At 50.5% G+C, this 23,341-nt stretch overlaps 11 protein-coding genes and 1 non-coding gene across 12 annotated transcripts; 4 read left to right on the forward strand and 8 right to left on the reverse strand.

Annotated features, from left to right (window-relative positions):
* Nucleotides 1-572: 572 nt before the first annotated feature.
* On the forward strand, nucleotides 573-5,542 carry An05g01110 (uncharacterized protein; the record flags this gene model as incomplete). The annotated part of the gene is made up of 3 exons (XM_001390650.1): nucleotides 573-791; nucleotides 862-1,393; nucleotides 1,446-5,542. The coding sequence occupies 3 exons, from the start codon at nucleotides 573-575 to the stop codon at nucleotides 5,540-5,542; spliced, it is 4,848 nt and encodes a 1,615-aa protein (XP_001390687.1).
* A 1,414-nt stretch (nucleotides 5,543-6,956) lies between these two features.
* On the reverse strand, nucleotides 6,957-8,619 carry An05g01120 (uncharacterized protein; the record flags this gene model as incomplete). Its single annotated transcript, XM_001390651.1, has 2 exons — nucleotides 6,957-8,498; nucleotides 8,569-8,619. The coding sequence occupies 2 exons, from the start codon at nucleotides 8,617-8,619 to the stop codon at nucleotides 6,957-6,959; spliced, it is 1,593 nt and encodes a 530-aa protein (XP_001390688.1).
* Nucleotides 8,620-9,598: 979 nt separating this feature from the next.
* Nucleotides 9,599-9,717, reverse strand: 5S rRNA. The gene has a single exon (XR_009468018.1). It is a non-coding gene; the product is annotated as a 5S ribosomal RNA (ribosomal RNA).
* Nucleotides 9,718-10,216: 499 nt separating this feature from the next.
* Nucleotides 10,217-11,528, reverse strand: An05g01140 (uncharacterized protein; the record flags this gene model as incomplete). The annotated part of the gene is made up of 3 exons (XM_059747896.1): nucleotides 10,217-10,959; nucleotides 10,996-11,087; nucleotides 11,338-11,528. 3 exons carry the CDS (start codon nucleotides 11,526-11,528, stop codon nucleotides 10,217-10,219), a joined length of 1,026 nt encoding a protein of 341 aa, XP_059600779.1.
* A 1,300-nt stretch (nucleotides 11,529-12,828) lies between these two features.
* Nucleotides 12,829-13,678, reverse strand: An05g01150 (hypothetical protein; the record flags this gene model as incomplete). The annotated part of the gene is made up of 3 exons (XM_059747897.1): nucleotides 12,829-13,220; nucleotides 13,322-13,624; nucleotides 13,654-13,678. 3 exons carry the CDS (start codon nucleotides 13,676-13,678, stop codon nucleotides 12,829-12,831), a joined length of 720 nt encoding a protein of 239 aa, XP_059600780.1.
* A 526-nt stretch (nucleotides 13,679-14,204) lies between these two features.
* Nucleotides 14,205-15,182, forward strand: An05g01160 (uncharacterized protein; the record flags this gene model as incomplete). The annotated part of the gene is made up of 3 exons (XM_059747898.1): nucleotides 14,205-14,459; nucleotides 14,625-14,964; nucleotides 15,013-15,182. 3 exons carry the CDS (start codon nucleotides 14,205-14,207, stop codon nucleotides 15,180-15,182), a joined length of 765 nt encoding a protein of 254 aa, XP_059600781.1.
* A 1,105-nt stretch (nucleotides 15,183-16,287) lies between these two features.
* An05g01170 (uncharacterized protein) lies at nucleotides 16,288-17,019 on the forward strand (the record flags this gene model as incomplete). Its single annotated transcript, XM_001390655.3, has 2 exons — nucleotides 16,288-16,566; nucleotides 16,621-17,019. 2 exons carry the CDS (start codon nucleotides 16,288-16,290, stop codon nucleotides 17,017-17,019), a joined length of 678 nt encoding a protein of 225 aa, XP_001390692.3.
* Nucleotides 17,020-17,147: 128 nt separating this feature from the next.
* Nucleotides 17,148-17,729, reverse strand: An05g01180 (uncharacterized protein; the record flags this gene model as incomplete). Its single annotated transcript, XM_059747899.1, has 3 exons — nucleotides 17,148-17,315; nucleotides 17,403-17,501; nucleotides 17,610-17,729. 3 exons carry the CDS (start codon nucleotides 17,727-17,729, stop codon nucleotides 17,148-17,150), a joined length of 387 nt encoding a protein of 128 aa, XP_059600782.1.
* Nucleotides 17,730-17,878: 149 nt separating this feature from the next.
* On the reverse strand, nucleotides 17,879-18,061 carry An05g01190 (uncharacterized protein; the record flags this gene model as incomplete). Its single annotated transcript, XM_059747900.1, has 2 exons — nucleotides 17,879-18,000; nucleotides 18,046-18,061. The coding sequence occupies 2 exons, from the start codon at nucleotides 18,059-18,061 to the stop codon at nucleotides 17,879-17,881; spliced, it is 138 nt and encodes a 45-aa protein (XP_059600783.1).
* A 547-nt stretch (nucleotides 18,062-18,608) lies between these two features.
* On the forward strand, nucleotides 18,609-20,314 carry An05g01200 (uncharacterized protein; the record flags this gene model as incomplete). The annotated part of the gene is made up of 7 exons (XM_059747901.1): nucleotides 18,609-18,789; nucleotides 19,024-19,229; nucleotides 19,279-19,548; nucleotides 19,601-19,733; nucleotides 19,782-19,832; nucleotides 19,958-20,166; nucleotides 20,216-20,314. The coding sequence occupies 7 exons, from the start codon at nucleotides 18,609-18,611 to the stop codon at nucleotides 20,312-20,314; spliced, it is 1,149 nt and encodes a 382-aa protein (XP_059600784.1).
* A 255-nt stretch (nucleotides 20,315-20,569) lies between these two features.
* On the reverse strand, nucleotides 20,570-21,516 carry An05g01210 (uncharacterized protein; the record flags this gene model as incomplete). The annotated part of the gene is made up of 3 exons (XM_001390659.3): nucleotides 20,570-20,614; nucleotides 20,665-21,011; nucleotides 21,081-21,516. 3 exons carry the CDS (start codon nucleotides 21,514-21,516, stop codon nucleotides 20,570-20,572), a joined length of 828 nt encoding a protein of 275 aa, XP_001390696.1.
* An 865-nt stretch (nucleotides 21,517-22,381) lies between these two features.
* On the reverse strand, nucleotides 22,382-23,185 carry An05g01220 (uncharacterized protein; the record flags this gene model as incomplete). The annotated part of the gene is made up of 2 exons (XM_059747902.1): nucleotides 22,382-23,031; nucleotides 23,107-23,185. The coding sequence occupies 2 exons, from the start codon at nucleotides 23,183-23,185 to the stop codon at nucleotides 22,382-22,384; spliced, it is 729 nt and encodes a 242-aa protein (XP_059600785.1).
* Between the last annotated feature and the right edge of the window lie 156 nt (nucleotides 23,186-23,341).

The raw sequence follows: 23,341 nt of genomic DNA on the forward strand, positions 1-23,341 counted from the left end.
TCTAGTAAGCTAATGAATCGGGGTGCAGATGTATTACTTCGTGTTCTGGAATTAGTGGTTGAACGTTCGCGATCCTTCTCAGCAAACATATTAACCATAACACTGCCCCAGCCCAGCTTTTGGGTACTCTACCGTGCAATAGCCTGACTAAGAGCTAGTCCTTTTAGTAACTAGTAAACTATAATCCAATTTCGTCAAAATCAGCAGTCCTGTGTTTCAGGTTCAGTGATCCAGAACAGTGAGCGCATGATTCTAGAGGATTACTGCAGAAGGTTAGGCTCATCGCCACCCACTCTATCTTACGCTTATTTCTTACTTTCCGAGTCTCACCACCACGTTTTTTGCATAGTTTATTTCCCGGCATATAATGCTTACTACGCACTAAACGCACTGCATAGTAAGTTGAACCCCTTCCAGAACGTCACGAGATGTTTCCAGTGCGTAGGCTCCCACCCACAGCCTCTGTGGCAAGCAAGCAAATTGCGAAACAATCGAAGCTAGATCATGTAGGAAAAGACCTGTATCTCTCCACTTCATGCACATAGAATTTTCTACAGGGGTAGCTCAACACCATGGGCGCTCAAGCATCCAAATGTCGGTTCGACGTCGAGACGGGGTTTGGCCCCGCCGCCGACTGCTACGACGGCTTCGACTTTACTTTGCTGTTCGAGGAGTCTATCCTCACTCTTGTGCCTGCGGGCGTCACATTGTTTCTGCTGCCATTGTTTCTGTTGCGGTTGCGTAAAGAAGAGAGAAAGGTGGTGGAGTCGTGGCTTCATGTGGTTAAACTGGTACGTGAATCATCCCCTACCATTAAGAAATGACAATGGGAATAATAACATCGTGTATCATGACAACTAGGCTGGCTGGTTTGCCCTATCCACAGTGACTCTCGTGCTGGTAGCCCTAACCGCTAGCAAGGGTCCCACGACACGGACCTCAATCGCAGCGAATGTTATTGTTTTATTACTGGATATTGGACTCGCGTTTCTCTCGCATTGGCAACATGTTCGCAGTGTACGGCCATCAGGGCTGCTGGTGCAGTACCTGGCTCTGACACTTGTATTCGATATCGCGCGTTGTCGCACGCTTTGGGGGGTGCAATCGGCTGACAAGCTGGCCATTGTGCTCAGCATCGCCATCGGGATTAAAGCCGTCCTGTTCGTCCTAGAGGCGGCTGAAAAGCGCGGCATCCTGCTACCCAAGTTTGTGACTCTGCCTTTCGAAGCTACCGCTGGCGAGTTGAATCTATGGTTCTCATGGTGGTTGAATCCGATTTTCCTGCGGGGTTTCAAGAAGCAGCTGTCTATGGACACATTGTTCGATGTCGACCCCAGCTTGAAAGCGAATGACAAAGAGGAGGGTGATATCTTGGCTGAAATGTGGAAGTACTGTAAGTGTTTCCTCTGTCCACACTGACTAGACCTATTCTGACCTCCTTCAAGGGAAATCCAAGCTCCGCAATCCTCCCCTGCTGGTAATTTGTCTCGTGCATGCCCGCGTGCCGCTGTTGAAGTCCATCCTGCCACGTCTCGCCCAGATCGCCTTCACCGTCGCCCAACCGTTCATCCTGCAACGCACGCTAAGTTACATTCAAAACGACGGGTACGAGAACAGATCGTCGGTCGGCACAGGGCTTATCGTCGTCTACGTGATCGTCTACATCGGTATCGCGGTGACGACTGCCCTAGCGCAGCACTGGACCTTCCGGATGATTACGCGTATGCGCGCAGGGCTAGTCGACCTGATCTACCGACACACGCTGGAAATGATTCCTACAGCGCTTGATGGCGCCGACGCAGTGACGCTCATGAGCACTGACGTGGAGCGCATTACCAGCGGGCTTCGCACGTTCCCAGAGCTCTGGGCCAGCCTTATCCAGATGGGCATTGCCATCTGGCTTCTGGCGGGCATGCTTAACCTGGCTGTGCTCGGCGCCTCCGCCGTCGCCGTCGTCTCCACTGGCCTGGCCATCTGGGTGGCCACCGGCGCGGGTATCGCCCAGAAGGCCTGGCTGGACCAGATTCAGTCGCGCGTCGCCGCGACAGCCAGTATGCTGGGAGTGATGAAGGCGGTCAAAATGACAGGGCTGACGCAGGTGCTGGGCGACAAGATTCGGCAGCTGCGCGAGGAGGAAGTCAAAGCCTCATCTACGTTCCGGTTGATCTTGGTGAAGCTCGTCACCCTATCTAATGTTTCCGAGGCCATGAACCCGGTTGCCGCGTTTGGATTATATATCCTCTTACAGCGGTTCCAAGGCTACGCGATCATGGATACGGAGCTGGTGTTGACTTCCTTAGTGCTCCTGCAGTTGTTGCTCGTGCCGCTGGCGATGCTGATTGACAGTCTCGCTGGATTCGTGGGCGCACTGGGATGTTTTCGCCGCATCCAGGATTATCTGGGCCAGGAGACCAAGGTCGACGGGGAGAGTGCTCGGGCTGCTACTGGCGGGTCTAGTAGCAGTAGTGAGGTGGAGAGTCTTGCGCGTCGGGACAGACGGCGAACGATTCCTAGCTTGGTCTTGCCGACTATCGAGGTGGCCGAGTTTCGGTTTAGTTGGCTTTTGGCTGATTATTCTGGGGAACAGGGACGAGCATCCAGGTTTTTGGGGGAGGAAAGAGGCGTTGGTGGAGGAGGGAATGGGCCGGGCAATGCGGGTCGTGTCGTTTCAGGTGTTGGTTCGATGAGATCCGCGCGGAGTCGACGCCGACGCATTGTCCCTGCGCCGGTGATTGAGTTTAAGAAGGTATCCGCCGGGTGGAAGGACGGGATGGTCGTACTTCAGGACATGTCATTCAAGGTGCCCCGAGGTCAACTAACGATGATTGTTGGGTCCGTGGGATCCGGCAAGTCGACGCTGTTGTATACCCTCTTGCGCGAAACCAAGGTTTATGCAGGCTCGATCATCGGCTCTCTGGACGAAGCGGCGTTCTGTTCTCAGTCACCCTGGGTGATCAATACCACGGTCCAGCAGAACATCACGGGCGACTTCGCGTTGGATCCCCGGTGGTATGCGACTGTGGTGCAAGCGTGCGCGTTGACCTTGGACTTGGCGCAGCTTCCCCAGGGAGACCAAACCATTGTGGGGAGTTCGGGCATCGGCCTAAGTGGTGGCCAGCAGGTGCGCATCTCCCTCGCCCGTGCCATCTATTCGCGTAAGCGTACGATTGTGCTTGACGATATCCTGAGCGGCCTGGACGCCACCACGGCGAAGTACATCTTCTCCTCGCTCTTCGGACGTCATGGACTTCTCGCTCGGCACGGGGTCACGGTCATCCTCGCCAGCCATGCCGTCCACTTCCTCCCCGAAGCCGACTACATCCTCGCCTTGGGGCCCAAGGGCACCATCGTCGAGCAAGGCACCTTCACCGATCTGGCCAGACGCTCCCACGGTGGGTATATCCGTGGCCTGGAAGTCCGCGAGCGTCAAGCAGCCCACCACAAGCCCCAAGAAAGCAGCGTCACCCTCGAAACCATCCCCGACAACGAATCCCAAGCTGTGCTCCCAACCATGGACTCAACTGAAATCCCCGCCCGCGATTGGTCAGTGTATGCCTACTACGTGCAGTGTTTCGGCTGGCCACGTATGGCCTTCTTCATCTTCATCAGTGCGATATTCGGGTTTGTGATCGTCTTCTCGCAAGTATGGGCCGAATGGTGGGGAAACCACAATACCCAGCACCCCAACGACAAGGCCGGATATTACTGGGGCATCTACTTTGTACTCGGCCTCATGGCCACTCTCTCCCTCGTCACCGGGTGTACCTTCTTCGTCATGGCCCTGGCGCCACGCGTGGCCCGGACCATCCACACGAGACTTCTTCAGACGGTCCTACAAGCCCCGATGGCCCTCTTCTACACGACGGACAAAGGCTCCCTAACGAATCGCTTCAGCCAGGACCTCGAACTCATCGACCTCGAACTGCCCGTCTCGGTAGTGCAAACAACCATGATCCTCTGCATCATCCTCGCCCAAACCATACTCATGGCCGTCACTTCCAAGTATTTAGGAGCCGCTCTACCCTTCATCTTGGCCACCGTGGCCGCCCTCCAGGTCTTCTACCTTCGCACCTCGCGCATCCTCCGTCTCCTCGACGTCGAGGCCAAAGCCCCGCTGTTCTCCCACTTCCTGGAAACCCTGTCCGGGCTCGTCACCATTCGAGCCTACGGCTGGCAGGATTCGTATACGCGGCGGAATTTGCATAAGATCAATGAATCGCAGAAACCGTTTTATGCGTTGCTGTCGGTGCAACAGTGGCTCGGGTTGATGCTGGATCTTGTGGCGGCGGGGATTGCGGTAGTACTTGCCACGATCGCAGTCATGACGAAAGGGTCGACAGATTCCGGGTTGATCGGGCTGGCACTGATCAATATCGTGGGGTTTGGTAGTGCCATTAAGAAGCTCATTGTGTTCTGGGCGCAGTTGGAGACGAGTGTTGGTGCGGTGAGTCGCGTGAGGTCCTTTGTTGGCCGGGTGGGGAGCGAGCATAAAGATGGTGAAAGGAATGAAGGGAGTGTTGGGCCGAACTGGCCTGAAAGGGGGGAGTTGGTGTTTGATGCGGTAGTTGCCTCATATTCTTCTTCTGGTGATGGCGAGGATGGGGAAGGGGAGGGTGCGGGCGAAGTGGAGCCGGTGTTGAAGGGAATTTCGCTGCGGATTGAACCGGGTCAGCGAGTTGGAGTTTGTGGACGAAGTGGCAGTGGAAAGAGTAGTCTCGTTGCTACGCTATTCCGAATGCTGGAAATGGACGCTGGTCGGATTCTGGTCGATGGGGTGGATTTGGCATCGGTCAGTCGCGATCTCGTGCGGGAGAGGATTATTGCTCTCCCTCAGGATGCGTGTCTCTTGCCTGGGTCGGTGAGGTTCAATCTGGACCCGAGGGAGGAGAGGGGCGAGGAAGAAATCGTGGATGTTTTGCGTGAGGTAGGACTTTGGGAGGTGCTTTTGGAGATGGTTGAGGCGGAGGAGAAGAAGGATGAGGTTCAGGAGAAGATTGCTGCACCTGGTGATACTCCCCCTCCTGTTCCTATCAAAAACAGCGATGTCCTCAACGCCCCCATGCCCACTACTGCTATCTCCCACGGCCAACGCCAGCTCATCTGTCTCGCCCGTGCTGCCCTCCGGCGCTCGACCATCCTCGTCCTCGATGAACCCACCGCCGCCGTGGACGTCGAAACCGATGCCATGATGCAGCGGATCATTCGGTCGCGCTTCGCCAGCCATACCATTATTACCGTCGCGCATCGACTAGACACGATCATGGACTTTGACCGTATCGCCGTGATTGATGCAGGCCGGTTGGCCGAGTGGGGCACTCCCAAGCAGTTGGTGACCGGAGACACCTTGTTTCGGAGGCTGTATCGGGATATGCATGGGGAGGAGGATGAGGATGAGGCTTGTCCCGCCTATGAAGATCACTACGATCACAACGAGGTGGATGAGGAAGATGGCGACTACAGCTCTGCGATGGAGACAAGTCCTTCGGCGGAGAGTCAGGCGGGGACGGTGGTTGTCGATGAGCAGCAGAATACTTGGATTTGATCGTTGTACTCGTGTTTGCCAGTTAGTTAGAGCGTGGTTATGATTCTTGTAATCCTATTAGAGTAGTGTATATTTTTATAGCGAATTTCGTTTTCATTATGGCTATATAGACACCCAAGACTTCAGTTGTATAGTATGGGCGCATTCTACCTAAGCTCTCCATGTCTGTACGCAGACACCGCATAGTTAAACTGTCGACACTCTTACATCTGGACCAAAGACAATATACAACGTCTGCCCAGCCCCGCAACGAGGAGATATGTGTCCCAACAGAATACATGATAGTGCGCCTACAATACACTCTAGTCAAAAGAGATAATTTTCTCCTTCTTTATCGTGATGCAATGCTCAGTTCGGAGGGAGTCTGTCCCCAACTAATTCTGCGATCAAACTTCCCCTCAAGTCACAAGAAGCCTATGACTGAGAGTACAGAGATCGAGTTGCCAAGTCACGCTCGATAGAATGAGACTGGTTATTCCCATTGCAACGTATCGAAGTTTATCGCCCCCAAACTGCCTTGTCTAAAAATTCCCCGTCTGAAACGTTCCTACCCAGCAGCACAGCCTCTAACATTGGGGGCCGAAGTCTCTGTCATGCACCAAGAATAAGAGTATAGTCAGGAAGTAGTCATTACCATCATCATCACACTAAGGTTTATCATAAGCTCATAATATACTTCATGAATCAGCAAAGTAGTAATCAAAAAAGTAAACATCAATGCTTACCCCACCCCCTGTCGATCTTTGGTTCCAGGATCTCGTCCACGTGGATGCCACGCGAGATGGGTTCAACCTTGGGGATCTGATTACTATTGCTTACTAGAAATCTTAAGTTCTCGATCTAAGGAGTAAATTGTCGTTAGGGGGTTACGAGGATAGCATAGTCAGTTGTTTCATGTTGATTGCATGGAACTTCTAGAAGTTTCTGGGCTGATTTGGGGTGTAGCATTGGGAACTGAGGATTAGTGCTTTTCTCTAGATGTTAGAATTAGTTGTGCAGCAGTGACTAGATTGTGTTCACATATGGAATAGCTTCTTGGAATGATGACGTGTAGAACGTGGTGCGGCTCCAGCAGGTGACGGAGTCTACGTAGTAATATAATCTGAATCCAGAATGTGCACGCAGTCTTGGCTGCTCAGAGGGTTCCGACTTGGTACAATGTTGGGTCTTCAATTCAAGTTTATAGAAGTAAAAAAAGAACTATATTCAAGGTATAATGTATGATCACAGGTAGTATAGACAGGTATAATCAAGGACACATTAAAGAACTCCGCGAATCTCCGAACGCACAAAAGACACTCCTTCCGGCTTGGGTTAAGCCAAGACCACTTCCCTCATTTTGAAGTAGGATTACAGACCCTCATTGCTAAACAAAAAAAGAGAAAAGAAAAACAAGGAAGTAAGGTAGGATCAACTAGCCAGAAATTTCGCGTCTGGAAAACCGCAGCCATGGGCCATCCTTCTGACCCGTGATATGCTCGCGCAACTGGTATTCGTTCTCTCGGTGTCGCCCGTACACCGCCCCCGGCACTCCCCTGCCGACCTTGCTCATGGGGCCCTCGGCGAACTCGAAATCGCTCAAGTACAACACAGTGGCTACCGTGGTCATGAGCTCGTGGTAGGCCAAGCTGCGACCAAGACAGCCGCGCATACCCAGCGAGAAGGGGTTGAAGACAAGTCTCGCCCGCTTGATGCTGCCAGTTCCATCATCCTCGAGCCACCGCTCGGGCCGGTAGGTGAATGGATCCACGTAGTAGCGCTCATCGTGGTGGATGGCATACAGTGGCACCGCAACCGTCACACCTCCCGGAATATGAATGTCGCCGACAGTCAACCCACCCGGCAGAACTTCTCTCGTCAAGGCGGCCCCGTTGGGCGGACTCATGCGTAAGGCTTCATCAATACACGCCCGGAGATAGGTACATTGTGAGAGTTCCGGGCCTGAGAGAGCCTCCTCAGACCCCAGTGACTTGCCCGCGAACACAGTGCGTACCTCCTGCGCTGCCTTTTCATATGCAAAGCGGTTGTCCGCCAAGTAGAACAACGTCGCCGCGATCGCCGTCGAGGTGGTGTCGGACCCGGCCACCACCAGCGTTGTGCTCTCGCTGACCATCTCTGACGGCTTGAATCCCTCGCCCGTGTCCGGGTCCTTGGCTGTAGCCAACGCGCTGTAGATATCATCGCGGGGCTTGCAGGGGTCCAAGGCGTCGGGCGCCCACTTACCCAAGGCGCGATTAGCGCGTTCGCGGACAGCGCGCACAACGAACCGGAGGAAGCGGTTGCGGGCAATGAGGGCATCGCGGAAGAAGATGCCGTCGACGGCGCGCCACGCGGCGAGAATAGGCATGTACGCGAGCACAGACATCCGTACGTTCGACTTGTCGATGACCTCAGGCATGTAGCGGAACTTCTCGCGGCCGAGCAAGTTGTAACTTGCGCTGAACACAAGGTCGGACATCAGGTCGAAGGTGAGGTAGCCGCACCACTCGGCCATGTTCATCGGCTCCCCCAGCTCGCCCTGACGTGCCGGGAGCACGGCCTCGCAGAACTTGCGTACATGCACCGCAATGCGCGGGTCCATTCCACGCTGTGCCTTTTCGGATAGCGCAGTTGAGACAATGCGTCGCCGCCGGAGGTGTTCGTGTCCTCCGCGCAAGCTGAACGTGCTCCCTACGCTGCCGGCTTGGAGGACTTCGTAGTGTGGGCTTTTCACGACCGAGGCGTATGCTTTCGTCGAGTAGATGGCGTGCAGCGCATCTGCGTTGCGAATGAAGACCGAGTTGGGCATGTAGCGTACGAAGTCGCCGTGTTTCTCGTGCAGCCGCCACATGTCAAGGTGGGCGTCGCCTTTCCAGGAGTGATAAGCGCCGTAGCCATGGGTGAGGCTAGCGAAAATTGGGCCAGGGAATTTGGCCAATGGGTGGAGGAAGAGGAGGTAAATGACTCTTCCAAGGATCTGCTGGGGTGTTAATGATGGACTTGAAAGAGGGTAATAAACTGGGCCAAGAGGGAGATCATGCTCGTACCAGGAGTGTTGCGCCGCCTGCGGCTGCAAGTAGGATGGTTTGAACCGACATGGCTTGTTTTTTAGTATGAAGGCAGTCAGGTTTGAGATGAAAAGAGTGGTGAATGACTGTGAAGCCGGCGGATTTCAGTTTCAGAGCTGGGCTTTTTCAAATGCCATGCATTTCCCACGTGGGAGTACAGTGCCCCTGCATAAGGATCAGCCAGGACACTGCCTTATAAGGAACCAGTTCGCGCAGTATCAGGTTGCTTACGATCAATTAGTCTGGTGTTTGGGAGAAGTTGGTGTCAGAGGTGGTGTAGTAATAGAATAGTAAGCATATCCGAGACACGAGATGAGATGATGAGATGGCTGCGCATCAAGATGTCTGTTTCAGTCAGGACCTAAACTCCGGTTCAGAGTCAGTGGAACATTGTGGTCTGACCGTTCGTCCATGTGGTTTCTGAAACTTGATCCTCGAGGCTTCCTTTGCGTTCCTGGTTGATCGTATTGTCCCCACTCTGCGTACCCAACACTCAGCCTGTCCGCGTACCTCATCGCTGTTGGTTCCGAAGGCTTAGGTCTATCACATGATGGTTCACCTCTACAGTAAGTCGCTGTTGCTCAGTATCAGCTACTCATAATCAGCTGATGTATGCGGATCTGCCTGTCGTTCCCTAGCAGAATATGTCGTGGGCCGAGGGCATCCAGGTGTACCTGTCTGAGCGGCAAGCTCCTTCAGGATAGACCCGCGGGCTGTGTATTTCCGAGTAATTCCTTTTAATAGAATAATGCTGGAGTTGACTGTAACTTCGGTGTCACAGATCTGGTCCTGCTTCAAGCCATCTGTTCATTGTTGGCCCGACTGGGCGGTATGAAGCACTCCGTATCCGTGACATTATCGAAGGGATGTTTACCGCCCAGACTTGATTTTCTTGGCTGCAGGAAACTACCACAGACAGAAAGCGAATTTGAAGTGTCCTTTCCTTAGATCTAATTTTAGCTTTGAAGAAAAATTATAAAGATTAGTGCAAAAAGAAAAAAGAACAAAAACATACAACAGAAGGGATTCGCTGGTGGTCACCCACCCAACTACTAACCTCCCGGCGTGTGGCTTAAGTACGGCTGAGCGGACGGGAAGCCCTGTTTTCCACACCCTGTGGTCGTATGTACCGGACACTACTCAGAAGAAAATTATATAGTACTGTACATAATTACAGAAGGATTTCGTTTTTGTCCCAATTCAGAGTTGACATGCTAATGATGTGCATTGTAGCTCTTGATTTTTTGCTTATTTGAGGATCTTTTGTGGTTTCATGATTTGAATGTAGATCTAAAAGCATCAAGGCTCCCAATAGAGTACTATCAGACACCGACGCACAACCACAGGGGATATTTCTTTTGGTTTGTATGATTTCCGTAGCAGTCGATACTATGCCGTGTGACTACGTGTCACTATATAATAGAGGATGAAGTTCATTGGAACTTATAAAATTAAATAACTCTCACTGATTAATATGGTAAGCAACAGCAATCTTTTCATATGTAAAATGTACTACATGTGGTCCCATCTTATACGACGACCTGTGTATATCGCACATCAGGAAATCGCTAGGCGAACAACCAGAGATGGTTCCCACGACGATCACCCTAATCATTTCATATCCCACTTAGAACAGAGGTCGGTTCAAATATGCATCGTCATCATCGTCATCCTCGTCGTCAGGACATGTAACCTCATGAAACTTGAGGGTGACATAGGGTGAATTTTTGGGGTCGGCTCGGTACAGCTTCTTGTCACTTCTTATTTCCAAACCCGTGAGCGGGCTGCTTTCTTCGGTCGCATACCCAATTGACAAACGAATGGTGGGGGCGTTACTCTCTGCACCGACTGCATCTTCATCATCGTCGCTATTTTGGTTGGCCTTGAAGCTGATCGTGTTACAGTACCCCCCGCCGGCGGCAAAGAACCAGTTCCAGCCAGAGGTAGCCAGGTAGCCCGGTCCAACTTTGGTGTTCTTATTCCACCCCTGGTAATCCCAAAGCCAGAAGGCATGGCTGCTGCTCACAGATTGACCTCCTCCACTCTTGGGCTGCTCGTTGAAACATGAGTTCCGACGATAGCAAAGTTTGAAAATTCTCTTCTCGTCCGAGTTCCCAAAGGTTAAGATATTCCAAGTGTTGGGATCGCCTCCTACCTTTCCATAGCCTTCTTTGCTGAGCCAATAGCATTTGCCATACTGTATGTCCAAGAGCTTAGCCTCGGAGACAGGCTCGTCGGCCGTAGCTGGTACTTGATGACTATTTTGACTCATGCTATGATCGAAGTCACCATGAGTTGCATCTTGACCCATGATATTTATCTGCACAGCTGGCGAGTAGTAAGGCGAAGCATCTGCCTTGAAAATGTAGGCTGCAAGCAGCAAGAGAGTACTAAAAGTCTTCATACTTAGGGCAGTTTTTAGGGCACGATGACTTGAGGATTTGAGAAATAATAATTCGATGATCATTGAATGTGCAATTGGGGTTAAACCAGGTTTGCTACAGTGCCGAGCACGTTATATAACTTTGACACAGCCATTGTAATTACCTTTGTACCGATGAAATCATCATGACCATCTCATTTGTTTTAGATATAAGACCAAAAGTCGGATCACATAGACTTTATCCCATCGTGCGATTGAACTTGCGATTTAAGTTTGTTGATTTGGAACTTGCCTGCTTGCGTCGACGACCCGGCAGATCTCAATTATCGGTTGATCCGCATTCGGTGTCCGTCCGGGGAACGTACCAGAGGGAAAGCTTCCGTAGCCAATGAATTGCCATGAATGGAGGAAAATACCTCAGACAACAATCGGCTTCGTAGCTGAGTTTGCTGATCGGTGCAAAATAGCCATTTTGTGATATAAGATTTACGGTAACTTCAGGCCGACAAGCGTTAGGTGTAACTAGCGACAAATGCCCCAAAGCTAGTAGTACCATGGTATATGTGAACGCTTATATCTACAACTACCAAGTAAAGGCGCCGGCCGAAAGTCTACTATATGTTCTGCGTGGCTGGCCTTGCTTGGTAGTAACGCTATTGCATAGCCAGTTCGAGTCCTTCTGTTTTATATCATACTCGGAATCGTGAATATTCGTTGACCGATCTGCCGCAAGATGCCTGGCATGCTTTGGTACCTCACCTTTGACCAAAAGTTCTCCTGCCACGCCGTACAGTATTTGCGTAGATCTAACTACCTCTATCTCACGAAAACCATGAGTATCCCTAACTGCAGCCCGAGATTTCTGCTGCCACATGTGGCACCTACCTAAAATACTCCTATCACCCACTCCATAGGGCGCCTCATCCGGGGTTACCTGCTATCCTTCCCAGTGGGTGGATAAGTGGTATGACCGGATGGACGATCTGCTGGTTGCCCTGCTTTTGCCGGAAGGAGTAGAATCACACCGCACACCGTCGAATCTGAGTTCACTCGAAGCGCGAAGGGATGGCGTCAATGACCATCATCGGCCCGCCCAGACATGCCGTGATGCCCTCCATCGACGATGCCGCTTTCATGCCGCCAACGGGGATGGGGTAGATCCGGTACGTGGTTCTAGTGACTCCCAAGAACGCAAACATGGGCCCCGACCGCGTGGTCGATGTAGACATTCCTGTTAAGGTAATCCGCGGGAAGATAGCGGATCGGATCACGCAGGAGAAGACATGAGGAATTAGAGGCGAAGTTATGTGGTCGGGTTGTGCCCTAATATAGCATCGAAGCATCCATGGCCCAGGTGACAAGGCATAACTCCCTTGTATATGAACAGATTCATGGGTGAGGCTAGCTAGGTCAACAAAGCCATGAAGATAAGGACATTCCAAGCATTGAGCTAGAGGCCTCTACTGGGCTAAGAACAACTGAGGTCGGCGCGTCGATGGGGATCAGGACGCGGTTTCTTAGCATGTTGGCCAAGGTTGTTGACAGTGTTTCGCGACTCATAACACTATGACATAAAGACCCGCCTCTACACGCAGAAACCAACGCCAATCACGTCATCCTATCGCATAAAGAAATGATTACCTTAACTGTATATCGCATTATGGAGCCTGTTATTCTACGATGTGACACTTGAATAATCCTTGGCCAAAAAGAGCGGAGATGGTCGTGAATTGTTAACTCTGATTATATACTTTCTGAAGTGCATGCTCGAAGAATAGCAGTTCAACTCAAAGAAGCAGGGCCATCAATAGCTTCCCACCTCCTGGGCAAGCCCATTCCGCTCGTCTAATCCATCGTCACATAATTTCAGCGAGAACCTCGAACAAGACCTGATTATCAACTCTGCAGCCCTCCCATTGGAAACGCGCGCTCCGATAGCCGCATCGAAGACGCAAATCAAGCTCCATTATACTTAGGTTCTTCGTATTGCAATTCATGGCCAGCTCCAAAGCCACAGCGCACACCGTCGTGTCTTCGTAGTTATTTTTGGACATTTCAGGTTCTATATTGGCTTCTAGTACATGTGTCTCTCGGAGAGATAAGGACCCAGAATTTGGCCCCACCTTTGGTGGTATCGGGAGGCAGTTGGAATACGTGAAGGTGTCTTCAAATCCCTCGACAGAAGAAGACTTGATTGGAGAGAGACAAAGCTCGAAGGCATTTCCTGCAGGTGTGTCTTCTGTTTGCCCTATAAATATCCAGAAGCATCAGATATAATGCCGAGGGGGTGATTTGTGGGGGAAGCTGTGTGCTGAACAATGATAAAAGAAGGAGGTGAAGCCGGCGCACCCAAGCCACATCCGTCCGCTGAAGGGACCGGATACTTATAAATATCGCCCAAGACGGTATTCTCATACTCTGATGGCCTGCTAGGCCTGGAACCTGAGCCTTTGGGGCCGACGCCCCAAAGCTCAAGTACAGCCGTTAGCCTTTCGTTCTCTTGACGAAGGCCATCCGTGATAGACTGCAGCCTCAGAATCTCACGAGAACTAGCATCCTTGTTGGATGCAAGTTCTCGCTCCAGCTCAGCTACGTAGTCGCGTTTTCGCTGTCTGCAGCGCCGCTGATTGTTGCGGACGCGGGTCAAGTCCTCTGCCTAGCTGAAGTTAGATGTCACATACTATGATGATGCAGAAACGGGATCATCATGCTTTGGTCTTTTTTTTAATGCGGGGCATGGTGGAGTGTAGTGCAGAATCAATGCCTCCAACTTTCCCTTCGTTCAAATACTCACAGAGGCACTGCTAGCCACTGAATGTCGCTAACCACCTTACGTTGGGTATTGTAGAAGGTGCGCTGGTCTAAAATCTGATGCCCGAGGTTGGGAGGGGGAAAGAAACGGTGGGAATGGCTCTCCAGTAATGCGCTCCTATTGGCCAGGGTTCTTGAGGTGAGGTGCGGGGAACTCAAACTGGTGACATACCACTTACCTTGTTGGAACTGATGACATACCAGGTATAAACACACCACTAATTATATCCAAGAGCAAACCTGTCACATGAATCATGACAGGCCAAACGTTAGGATTGATAGCTACTGGGTGCTGCCTTCTTGTGCGGTTATAAATACAATTGGAGTAACCCCGGTCTGCGTCCAGACATCCTACCTATCTTACTCCCCAAATCCTCCCTTCAACAATTTATATTATTATAGTTTTCGCATTATATCCTATATGGCTAGAGATACCTACAATCTTGTTCAGTCCCGCTATGGTGATATTGCCAAATACAGTCTCAATACTCAGCAGAGTAAAGTTGAAGATAATATCGCCAGAGCGTTCGGCTACACTGCAGAGGACCTTAAGGTGCTACCAGAGAAGGCTAATCTCGCCTTAAGCTGTGGAAATCCCGTCGGTTTCGCAAACTTGAAAGAGGTTTGGCTTTCCAGCCTGGTGCCCCGACGCCATAAACTAAGTCCTAACCTTCTAGTAGGGCGAAACGATTCTGGACCTTGGCAGCGGCAGTGGCATTGATGTCCTTCTCGCGGCTCATAAAGTTGGCCGCAATGGACAGGCTATCGGCGTTGACATGACAGATGTGAGTGCTACAAGGCCTTCTCCCTGTAGAGACAGGGCTGATGGTAAATAAAGAAGATGATCGAGCTCGCCAAGAAGAATATTCAAAAGGCAGGCTTGTCCAATGCAAGGGTCATCGAAGCCAATATCAACTGCATACCGCTGCCTGACTCCAGCGTTGACTGCATTATTAGTAACTGTGTTATCAACCTGGTGCCGGCTGCAGACAAAGAGCGCGTTTTTAAAGAGATCGCTCGACTACTGAAGCCCGGTGGAAGAGTAGCGATCAGTGATATCTTGGCTAGGCAACCGCTCCCGAATACCATCACCCAAAGCATGGCGCTTTATGTTGGGTGTGTCGCTGGTGCTAGTCAGATCGGAACGTATGATGAATATCTCAGACAGGCCGGATTCGAAGGTACATCTGTTAGAAACATGAGAGTCCCATGTACTAACTTAACGGCAGGCGTGTTTATTGTGGATACCAAGTCGGACCTTAACCTCTATAAGCAGTCTTCATATTTACACCAGAGCTCGTGCTGCAGCGGTGCATGCGGCTTTGATACTACGAGTGCGATAGAGGAGTTGGATTTCAATGAGTGGGTTGGTCAGTTATTGCCTTCCATCCCGGGGTAAACAAGTCATTGACCTCTTGTTCAGGTTCTTTTCAAATCTATGCAGTTAAGGCCAAGATAGCCTAGCCTGATTGAAGTGGTCATCAATCTCAGAGCTGGAGTTCCTTGATGCTTATGAGATGGATAAGCTTGTAGCCTTGCCTGGACTTTGTTGCTAATAATTAGGTGTTATTTATAGGTAATATGAACAGGAGAGGAATAAGAGTAAGCTGCTTTCTGTCACCGATCTGGTCCTCTGACAAAGCCTCTGGTGATCAAAGGCTTGGCTCAGTGGCGATCAGGGACTGTCCGTAGCCTCTATCTTATTGGGTTTATGCAGTCCAGATCTCATCAACATGGCTGCAGGATAGCTGTATTTGGACTTGGACTTAGCGATTCCGTTTGGGAAAATGATATTTCTAGAATAGCTCCTGACCGAAACGTCGAGATAGAAATGTTCGATGACAGGTTGCTGTCAGCTGTAGCCGGAGCAGCGACCGGAGGTCATTAATTTCCCCTCGTCACCCTTCGTCAGCCTTCATCAGTACTCCATAGTTAGGATTATTATTATTACCACTATCAAACGGATACAAGTTATGGCATATTGGGATTTCGCCCAGCCAGCTGAGCACTAATCTTTGAACCCGTCGCGTGTGAGACCACTCTAGCCGGGGACTTGAATCCACTTCTGCTGCTAGTGCAGACTCGCTTATAAAGGCGCTGTCCAATCAGGGTACGCCAGTGACATGCCGTCGAGTGCCCTGGGCGTTTACATGTTCGGGTCTCGGGAAACAAACTACCACCACACCAGTAGCATTTCTTGATCGGAGAAGGGAGAGTGCTATACTAAATCCTCAATGGTCGGCCGTATTGGAATCAACTCGTTACGTGGGTTCACTCCATCTATTCATTCAGTGATACTATCAATTCCCAGGAGATACCACACAATGGCGTGTTCTGCTGCTGCCCAACCTGCGGCTACTATCCCCTCCTTCGTCAATAAACTATCATCTCTCGCTATACCCGAAAGCGAGGATAACGCCGATATTCGCCAGAAATATCGCCCCTTTCTTCTCGCAGATGAAGCAGCTGAGGACTGGGTCAATAAGTTAGAGCTTACAACCGCCATGGAAATGGCAGCGCAGGAACTGCGAAAGTCAAACAACAGAATTAAAGTGCTAGTCTTGTACGGCAGTCTCCGTCGGAGATCCTATTCACGCCTGGTGGCTTTGGAAGCCAGCAGAATTCTCTTCCGCTTGGGGTGCGATGTCCGCGTGTTCAATCCCGAGGGTTTACCGGTAAAGAATGATACCGACCACGACCATCCTAAGGTACAGGAGCTCCGCGAGCTCAGCAAGTGGAGTGACGGGCATATTTGGGTATCGCCTGAACAGCATGGGAATCTGGTTAGTGTCACCTTTCCTCAAGTCCTGGTGTTTCAATCACTGATAATTCCCCAGACGGCCGCATTCAAGAATCAGATCGACTGGATCCCGCTGTCCACAGGCAGCGTACGTCCCACGCAGGGCCGGACGCTTGCTATCGCGCAAGTATGCGGCGGTTCACAATCGTTCAATGCTGTGAATTCCCTACGTATTCTCGGCAGGTGGATGCGCATGTTTACAATTCCAAATCAGTCATCTATCCCCAAGGCATATACGCATTTCCCAGATGAAGGTCAACCGGGGGACCAGAGACTTCTGCCTAGTGGTAACCGCGACCGGCTGGTTGATTGCATGGAGGAGTTTGTGAAATACACTATCGTCATGCGACCTCACCTGGAGCTTTTTGGTGATCGGTTCAGTGAGAGGGAAGAGAAGCGGATTAAGGAGATGAAGGAATGCGCCAACCAAGTTTAGCCCGGCCGGTGCTCCTTTGTAAATAATGTGTCGGACTCTCATCTTGCCGAATGACTATAGAAAGTCTAGAACAGCAACTCAATTCTCTTTGCTGCCCTTAACCGGCAGAACCCATCAAAGTAGTATATTTACTCAGCCCATGCGGATGCGTCGTACTCATCCATTAAATCCGTGTATTCTTTCCCTGCTGTTGCCCATCCTTTAATCCCCCCTTCCAGTACGAGACTTCTCAACCGAGTCTCTCCTTGTAGCTCAATGTAGTCGGCAAACCAACTCGCGGCCCGCACTCCACGGCCCTTCGATGAACCTGATGCCAGTGAGCATGTTTACCGGTCTTTACGGAAGGAAGTGATGGTAGATAACAGACCACAGTACCAGACAACCTCCTTAACCGGGCTTTGGCTGAGAAGAGAATAGATTGTTGGGATCATAGGGTATAGAGTCTGGGCGGGAAGGTTGATAGACCCTCGGATGGTGCCTCCCTGAAAATAAATGTCAATTACCTCCACCTTTCATCCTAGCCAACTAATGTACCTCGAAATCCGCCCGACGTAGGTCTACTAATATGAAATCACGCCCGGCCTGTCTACCCGAGCGAAACCAGTGCAGTACCTCCTCGCGACGGATACCGATCGCTGCGCTCCGAGGTGTGGGATAGACTGCATGCCAAGGAAGAGGATGTGTGTGCATTCTGACTTAATAACAGTCATTTAAACAGAGAATATCAAGGATTGATGATTTTATTGGGAAAAATTCTCAGAGGATCGTTCATACTTCACTTGTTCTGGTTGGGTGAAGCCAAGATCGCTAAACCACGACAAGAATTCTCTGTTGGCCAATCAGCATCGACCAGTGACATTCAAGGGCAACATCGGCTCTGAATAACCTCGGTTTGCTGGACCAATTCTCCCATTTCCATGTATAGAGCTTCCGAATCATTGTAAATGGCATTATTCTGGGGAACTATGTTTTCGGGAAGCCCTACAAGTGGATGGGGTAATTCACTTAACTTGAAAAGCTACTGACAGTCTTGTTGCCGCATGATGTTTCTACCAATGTCACTTTGTCAGATGTGGAAATGCTTCGCGAGCCGCAGTCACGGTATATATACGTGCATCTACTGTCCTTCGCAATATTAGGATCGAATAGAGCGTCTCGATAATGCGAATGAGTGAATCAGACACTATTGAATGATTGCGATCGTACCAGGTCAATACCCGCGGCCTCCTCATGGTTGCCAGGCAGTTCGATCAAGATGAAACATTGAATTGGTGTTTATAATTGATCATGATTCGCCTTGTGATGACTTAACATCACGACCGAAGTAGACCCTCGCTGTTTCTGATACCCGGAAGACAACCCCGCCTCTCCACGCCACAACTAACGCCAATCACGCAATTCCACAGTAAGATTGATAATAACAATCCCCTGCCTGCCACCTTATCGAACCTATCATTGTCTCCGATGTCACGAAGTAATATAAACGAGGAGGACTACTTAAGTGCGGGCGTTATCCGTGGGATTGTCAAACGACATTCCGATGTGAATCTCGCCTTCTGCAATCAAACTCTTGTAATCAGCCACACAAAATGACCATCGACTCGGTACTTCCACCTAAACTGCGGGTTGCCATAATTGGTGCTGGTCCTGCAGGTCTTGGAGCAGCCATTGAATTTGCCAAACTGCCCTTTGTGGAACTACGTGTCTATGAGCAGGCTCGGGAGCTTCGGGAAGTTGGTGCAGGGATCAGCATCCAGCAAAATACTTGGCGTATGCTCGATGTGTTTGGTGTATATGACAACATCGACCCGAAAGATCTGTTCCGTCCGGCAGATGGGCACTCAGTTCAGCATCGGTGAATATTCATTCTCTATCCTATGGACTTGATGGACTTAACTGAGCCGTTGGTATATAGAAACGGGAGGACTGGAGAGCTATTGTTGTCGAAGGCACAGGAAGGTTTGGACCCTGAAACTGCAATTGCCTAGCTTCTGACCATATCAGGCACACCTCCTCGCTATCTTCACGCCCGCACGCTGCGCTCCGTGCTGCAACAGGCTCTCTTAAAAGGTGTCGACAAATCGAAGCTCCGACTGTCAAGTCGACTCGCCGAAATTGTCCAGCTCGCCTCCGGCGCATTCTTCTTACGCTTTGAGGATGGCCACACTGATGAAGTTGACCTTCTTGTTGGGGCTGATGGTGTCCGATCAGTTAGTGACCGAACCTTCTACTACAATCGACCAATCACTCACACTTTAGGTCGTCCGACAATTCGCCCACCCCGATCACCGTCTCAAGTACATCGGAACTACAGCATACCGCGCACTTGCAGATGCCCGTGACATCCTGAGTATCCCTGGAATCCCAGACTCCGTGACCTTCTGGCATGGACCAGCCGATCGTCTGTACACCTGCAACTTGAAAAACAATGTTTATGAAATTGCAGCGCGAGTTCCTCAAACTGCGGAGACTGCTCCAGTTAGTTGGGGGCAGGATGCGAGCGTGGAGGAGTTCAGCTGGAGATACAAAGTATGTAGCTTGAATTTCACCCCAACATAACCTCACTGACCATACCGACTAGGACTTCTCACCAGCTCTTCAGAGCGTACTGGATAAGATCAAGGTAGTCAAGAAATTTGCACTTTTCTCCGGTCCACGGTTGTCGAGTGTTATCTCGCATGGATCGATCGCGCTTATCGGGGACGCGTCGCATCGTATGTTCTCATCGGTCTATGATTTGTCCAGATGCTAACTATATGCAGCTCTATCCGGTGCATTCGGTAATTCAAGTAGTTTCCATCAGGAAAGACAAAGTACTGACCGGTCTAGGCGCCGGCGCCGCGTTTGCCCTTGAGGATGTTTACGTACTCACCCGCGCCGTGAAGTGGGCCCACGAGCGAGGACTTCCGATACAAGACGGATTGGAACTCTTCGATAGAGTTCGAGCACCACATTATGCGGCCATGGTCAGTACCGTTGTACATATGCTCATCCCTGCATCTACTAATGACATTGCAGTATGACATTCTGGATGGTTATGGAAAATCAGACGTTTCGGTTAAAGCAACGGACGACTTCGATGAAGCTGTATCGATGATTGTTGCCAACAAGTGGGATGATGACCATGGGTGGTTGTATAGCTATAATGTATGTTACCATCGGAAATACTGGTTTAGAATACTAATCTGTGTCTTAGGTCGAGGAGGCGTGGAGGGAAACCTACGAGGCAGAGGATGCTCGGCGCGCCGCGGTGGAGCAGTCAGCTCGTGGAGAAGAGTTGAACTCGCGGCTGTAGACACAGAGGTAGGGTAACTTAGGCGATTTAGGGCAAGGGTCTCAGATAGGCGACGGATAGAATACAGGCATCAAGGGGGAGGACGCCCTGAATAGTCTTGCAAAGAAATGCTTCTCGCTCAGGCACTCACTGTTGATTAGTCGTATAGTATACATGCATCCGCAAAGCATCTTGACTCCAAGTCACCGGTAGCATGAGATAGTATCTGTGAAACCAATGCGCACACAGTAAAACTCGATCTCGGTGCTCGTCGCATCAACCCAATTTGTCAAATCCACTCCGGTGATTTGTCATCATATCCTACACTAATCAGCAAGAATTCACTCAGTGCCAGCAACATATATACGTACCAAAATCCACGTCGGCATAAACGACGTCAAAAACCACCCAATGGAGGCCATCTTCCCCCTCCAAATAAGCCCAGTCTTCCCACCAACCAGGTCATCAACCACCCGACGCGCATAATCCGAACAAGGCATCGTGCCGCCTGTGGTCGCCCCAGTCGCAATATCCATCATCTCCTTTGTCGCAGGCGCATATCTAGATCCCTCGAGGTTGAACTCCGGCGCGCGAGTCCAGAGATTCGACCCCACGACACCAGTCATGATGGTCACGACTCTGACTCCGAATGGTGCGAGCTCATGGCGAAGACCCTCGCTATAGGATTTCAATGCTGCTTTTGAAGAGGTGTAAAACGCTATCTCTCAAATTAGTATTGTCAGTCCGAGCAACTCCTGCTCACGCCGTAATAAATTCGAGCACGGACCATTCCACGGAACCGTCATAACCCCACCCATGGAGCAATGATTTGCGATAACGCCTTTTGAGGCAATCACCATCTCGGAGAACGCATTCACCATTCTCACGACTCCCCAGAAGTTCACCTCGAAGACCTCTCTGGCTTTCTCGATGTCTGTTTCCAATACCGGAAACGTAAGCGGGAGACCGGAGTTGTTCACAAGGTAGTCTAACGTCCCGCCGGTGAGTGATTTAACCGCTTCCACAGCGGCAGCGATATCATCGGGAGAAGTTACATCTAACTTGAGCAGAGTCATGTTGGGGTACTTGGACAGATGCGACATTTTGTCCACGGAACGGGCAGTCGCAATGACGTGGTGGTTCCGCTCGTGGAATGCTTCGGCTAGGGCGGAGCCGATACCGCCTGCGCTGCAGCCGGTGATGAGGACGGTGGGGAGGGACATGGTTGATTATTTCGATGGAAAGTGGTCTGTGTTACAAGTATTTAATGGCAAGCATTGGGGATGATGTGGTTTATAAAGCTAGAGGAAGGAGGTAAGCTTACGGGTTGTGGGGATTCTCGTATCCAGGCAGAAACCGGATCCGTGGATTACGGGACTCGTGGGTTCTATTAATAATAACGTTATCGTATCAGCCTCAATAGGGAATAGTCTGGTTTGTTGCGGTGAGAGGGTTCGTTGGGAACTTATAAAGAATTATAAATATACGGCGCAAGGGGTTGTGATGTGATACCTACTTGAACTACTATATTGCAGTAGCTGGTTGAGGTGGATTTTATTTTGTTTCTTTTTTTCAGAGGATCTGTCCGCATCCACAAATAGCGGGCTGGGGGCAGACAACCCGACTAGCATTTAACGATACAAGCAAGGCCACGCTAGATCATTAGCCAGATTCTAGTCAAATTCTATATTTTTTGGAATCTCCAGAAACTCTCCAGAATCTCGGTCAAGCTATCTTGGTTCGAGTAATAACATGATAATCTGAAGCCTGCGACACTAGACGTTAGGATGTGACCGGCGCTAGCATATCCACGATAACGATAACTGCTGTGATTGGACACCATGATGTATTTCATTATACAATAGGTTCGTCAATTATGGCTTGTACCCAAATCAGTATCACGGAATGCTGTTTACCTCGTTATAATCTAGCTTCTCACCAAAAGTATCAAATAGACCCGCTCTGGCAAACACGGACGAAATTCGAAACCAGACAGAACAACAGTATCACAAACTCTTACAAACTGGCTTGTTGCAACCCAGCTTCACTAAGGAAACATTTTCAGAGTCCAAGGCTGCCCTAAAGCTGTCATGGCCGCCTGGTGCGACCCTGTGCCCAGTTCCATCCATTCTCTCGAATATAGTTCAGACACAGTTCAGCTTCACAACTAGCAGGACCATCAACGAGATCATGAATTTCATCGTCTTGGAACAAAGGCGTAAGATTAGGTCTGTCGTATCTCCAGAATCTGACTCTCGTTCCGATTGCTGTAGCTGCAAAGATTCGCGTTGTTCCATTGATGTTCCTCATGCAGTAATCCAGTAGCTGATCCTCTGCTAATTTCCACTCGGCTGGAGTATCCTTTTCTGGACTTTGACACTGCACAACGATTACTGGCTGCTCAGATAGAACAGCTTCCTTGGAAAGAATTTCAGGGGACGAGTCAAGCATGCAGATTTGAAGCACGACGCAATCAGGCCGTTTCTCATCTCCCCGGACTACCTCTTTGTTGGCAATTTTGAATCCCGAAAGTAGTGGAAAGAAGGCGATGCATGCGTTCGTCCAGAAGATGCTGACAGGGGATACGGTCGAGCCCGGTTTGATAGCCTTCAGGGCACTGAACAGAGTGACGTGACGGGAAAAGACTGAGACAGGCTGGGATGTCATAACTATCGTATTATGCATACGAACTCGCAAAATAACCCATTGAATACTGCGAAAGAGGGTGCGATGGTGCACTATGAACAATGTAAGACGCAATAGGTTCAACCATAAAGGTCCTCAAGTATATATGGACGGGTGCCAACACCCACCTGTCGGGCTGCGCTGGCGGCTCAGTGCATTGGGGCTGTGCACGCGGCTGCGCACACGGTTATGTACATGGATCCACATGTTGTTGCGCGCACAGCTGCGCCTGTTTGAAGTCGGGGCTGCTCATTACCCGAGCACCATATTCCAGATGGCAAAGTAGTGGGTCTTTGTGTTTCCGATGCTGAAAGGGAGTTGGACGTAGGAATAGTTCTGTTGCAGGAGAATTTCGACCAGGAT

This window comes from Aspergillus niger (assembly GCF_000002855.4).
Source record: "Aspergillus niger supercontig An05".
Lineage (NCBI taxonomy): Eukaryota > Fungi > Ascomycota > Eurotiomycetes > Eurotiales > Aspergillaceae > Aspergillus > Aspergillus niger.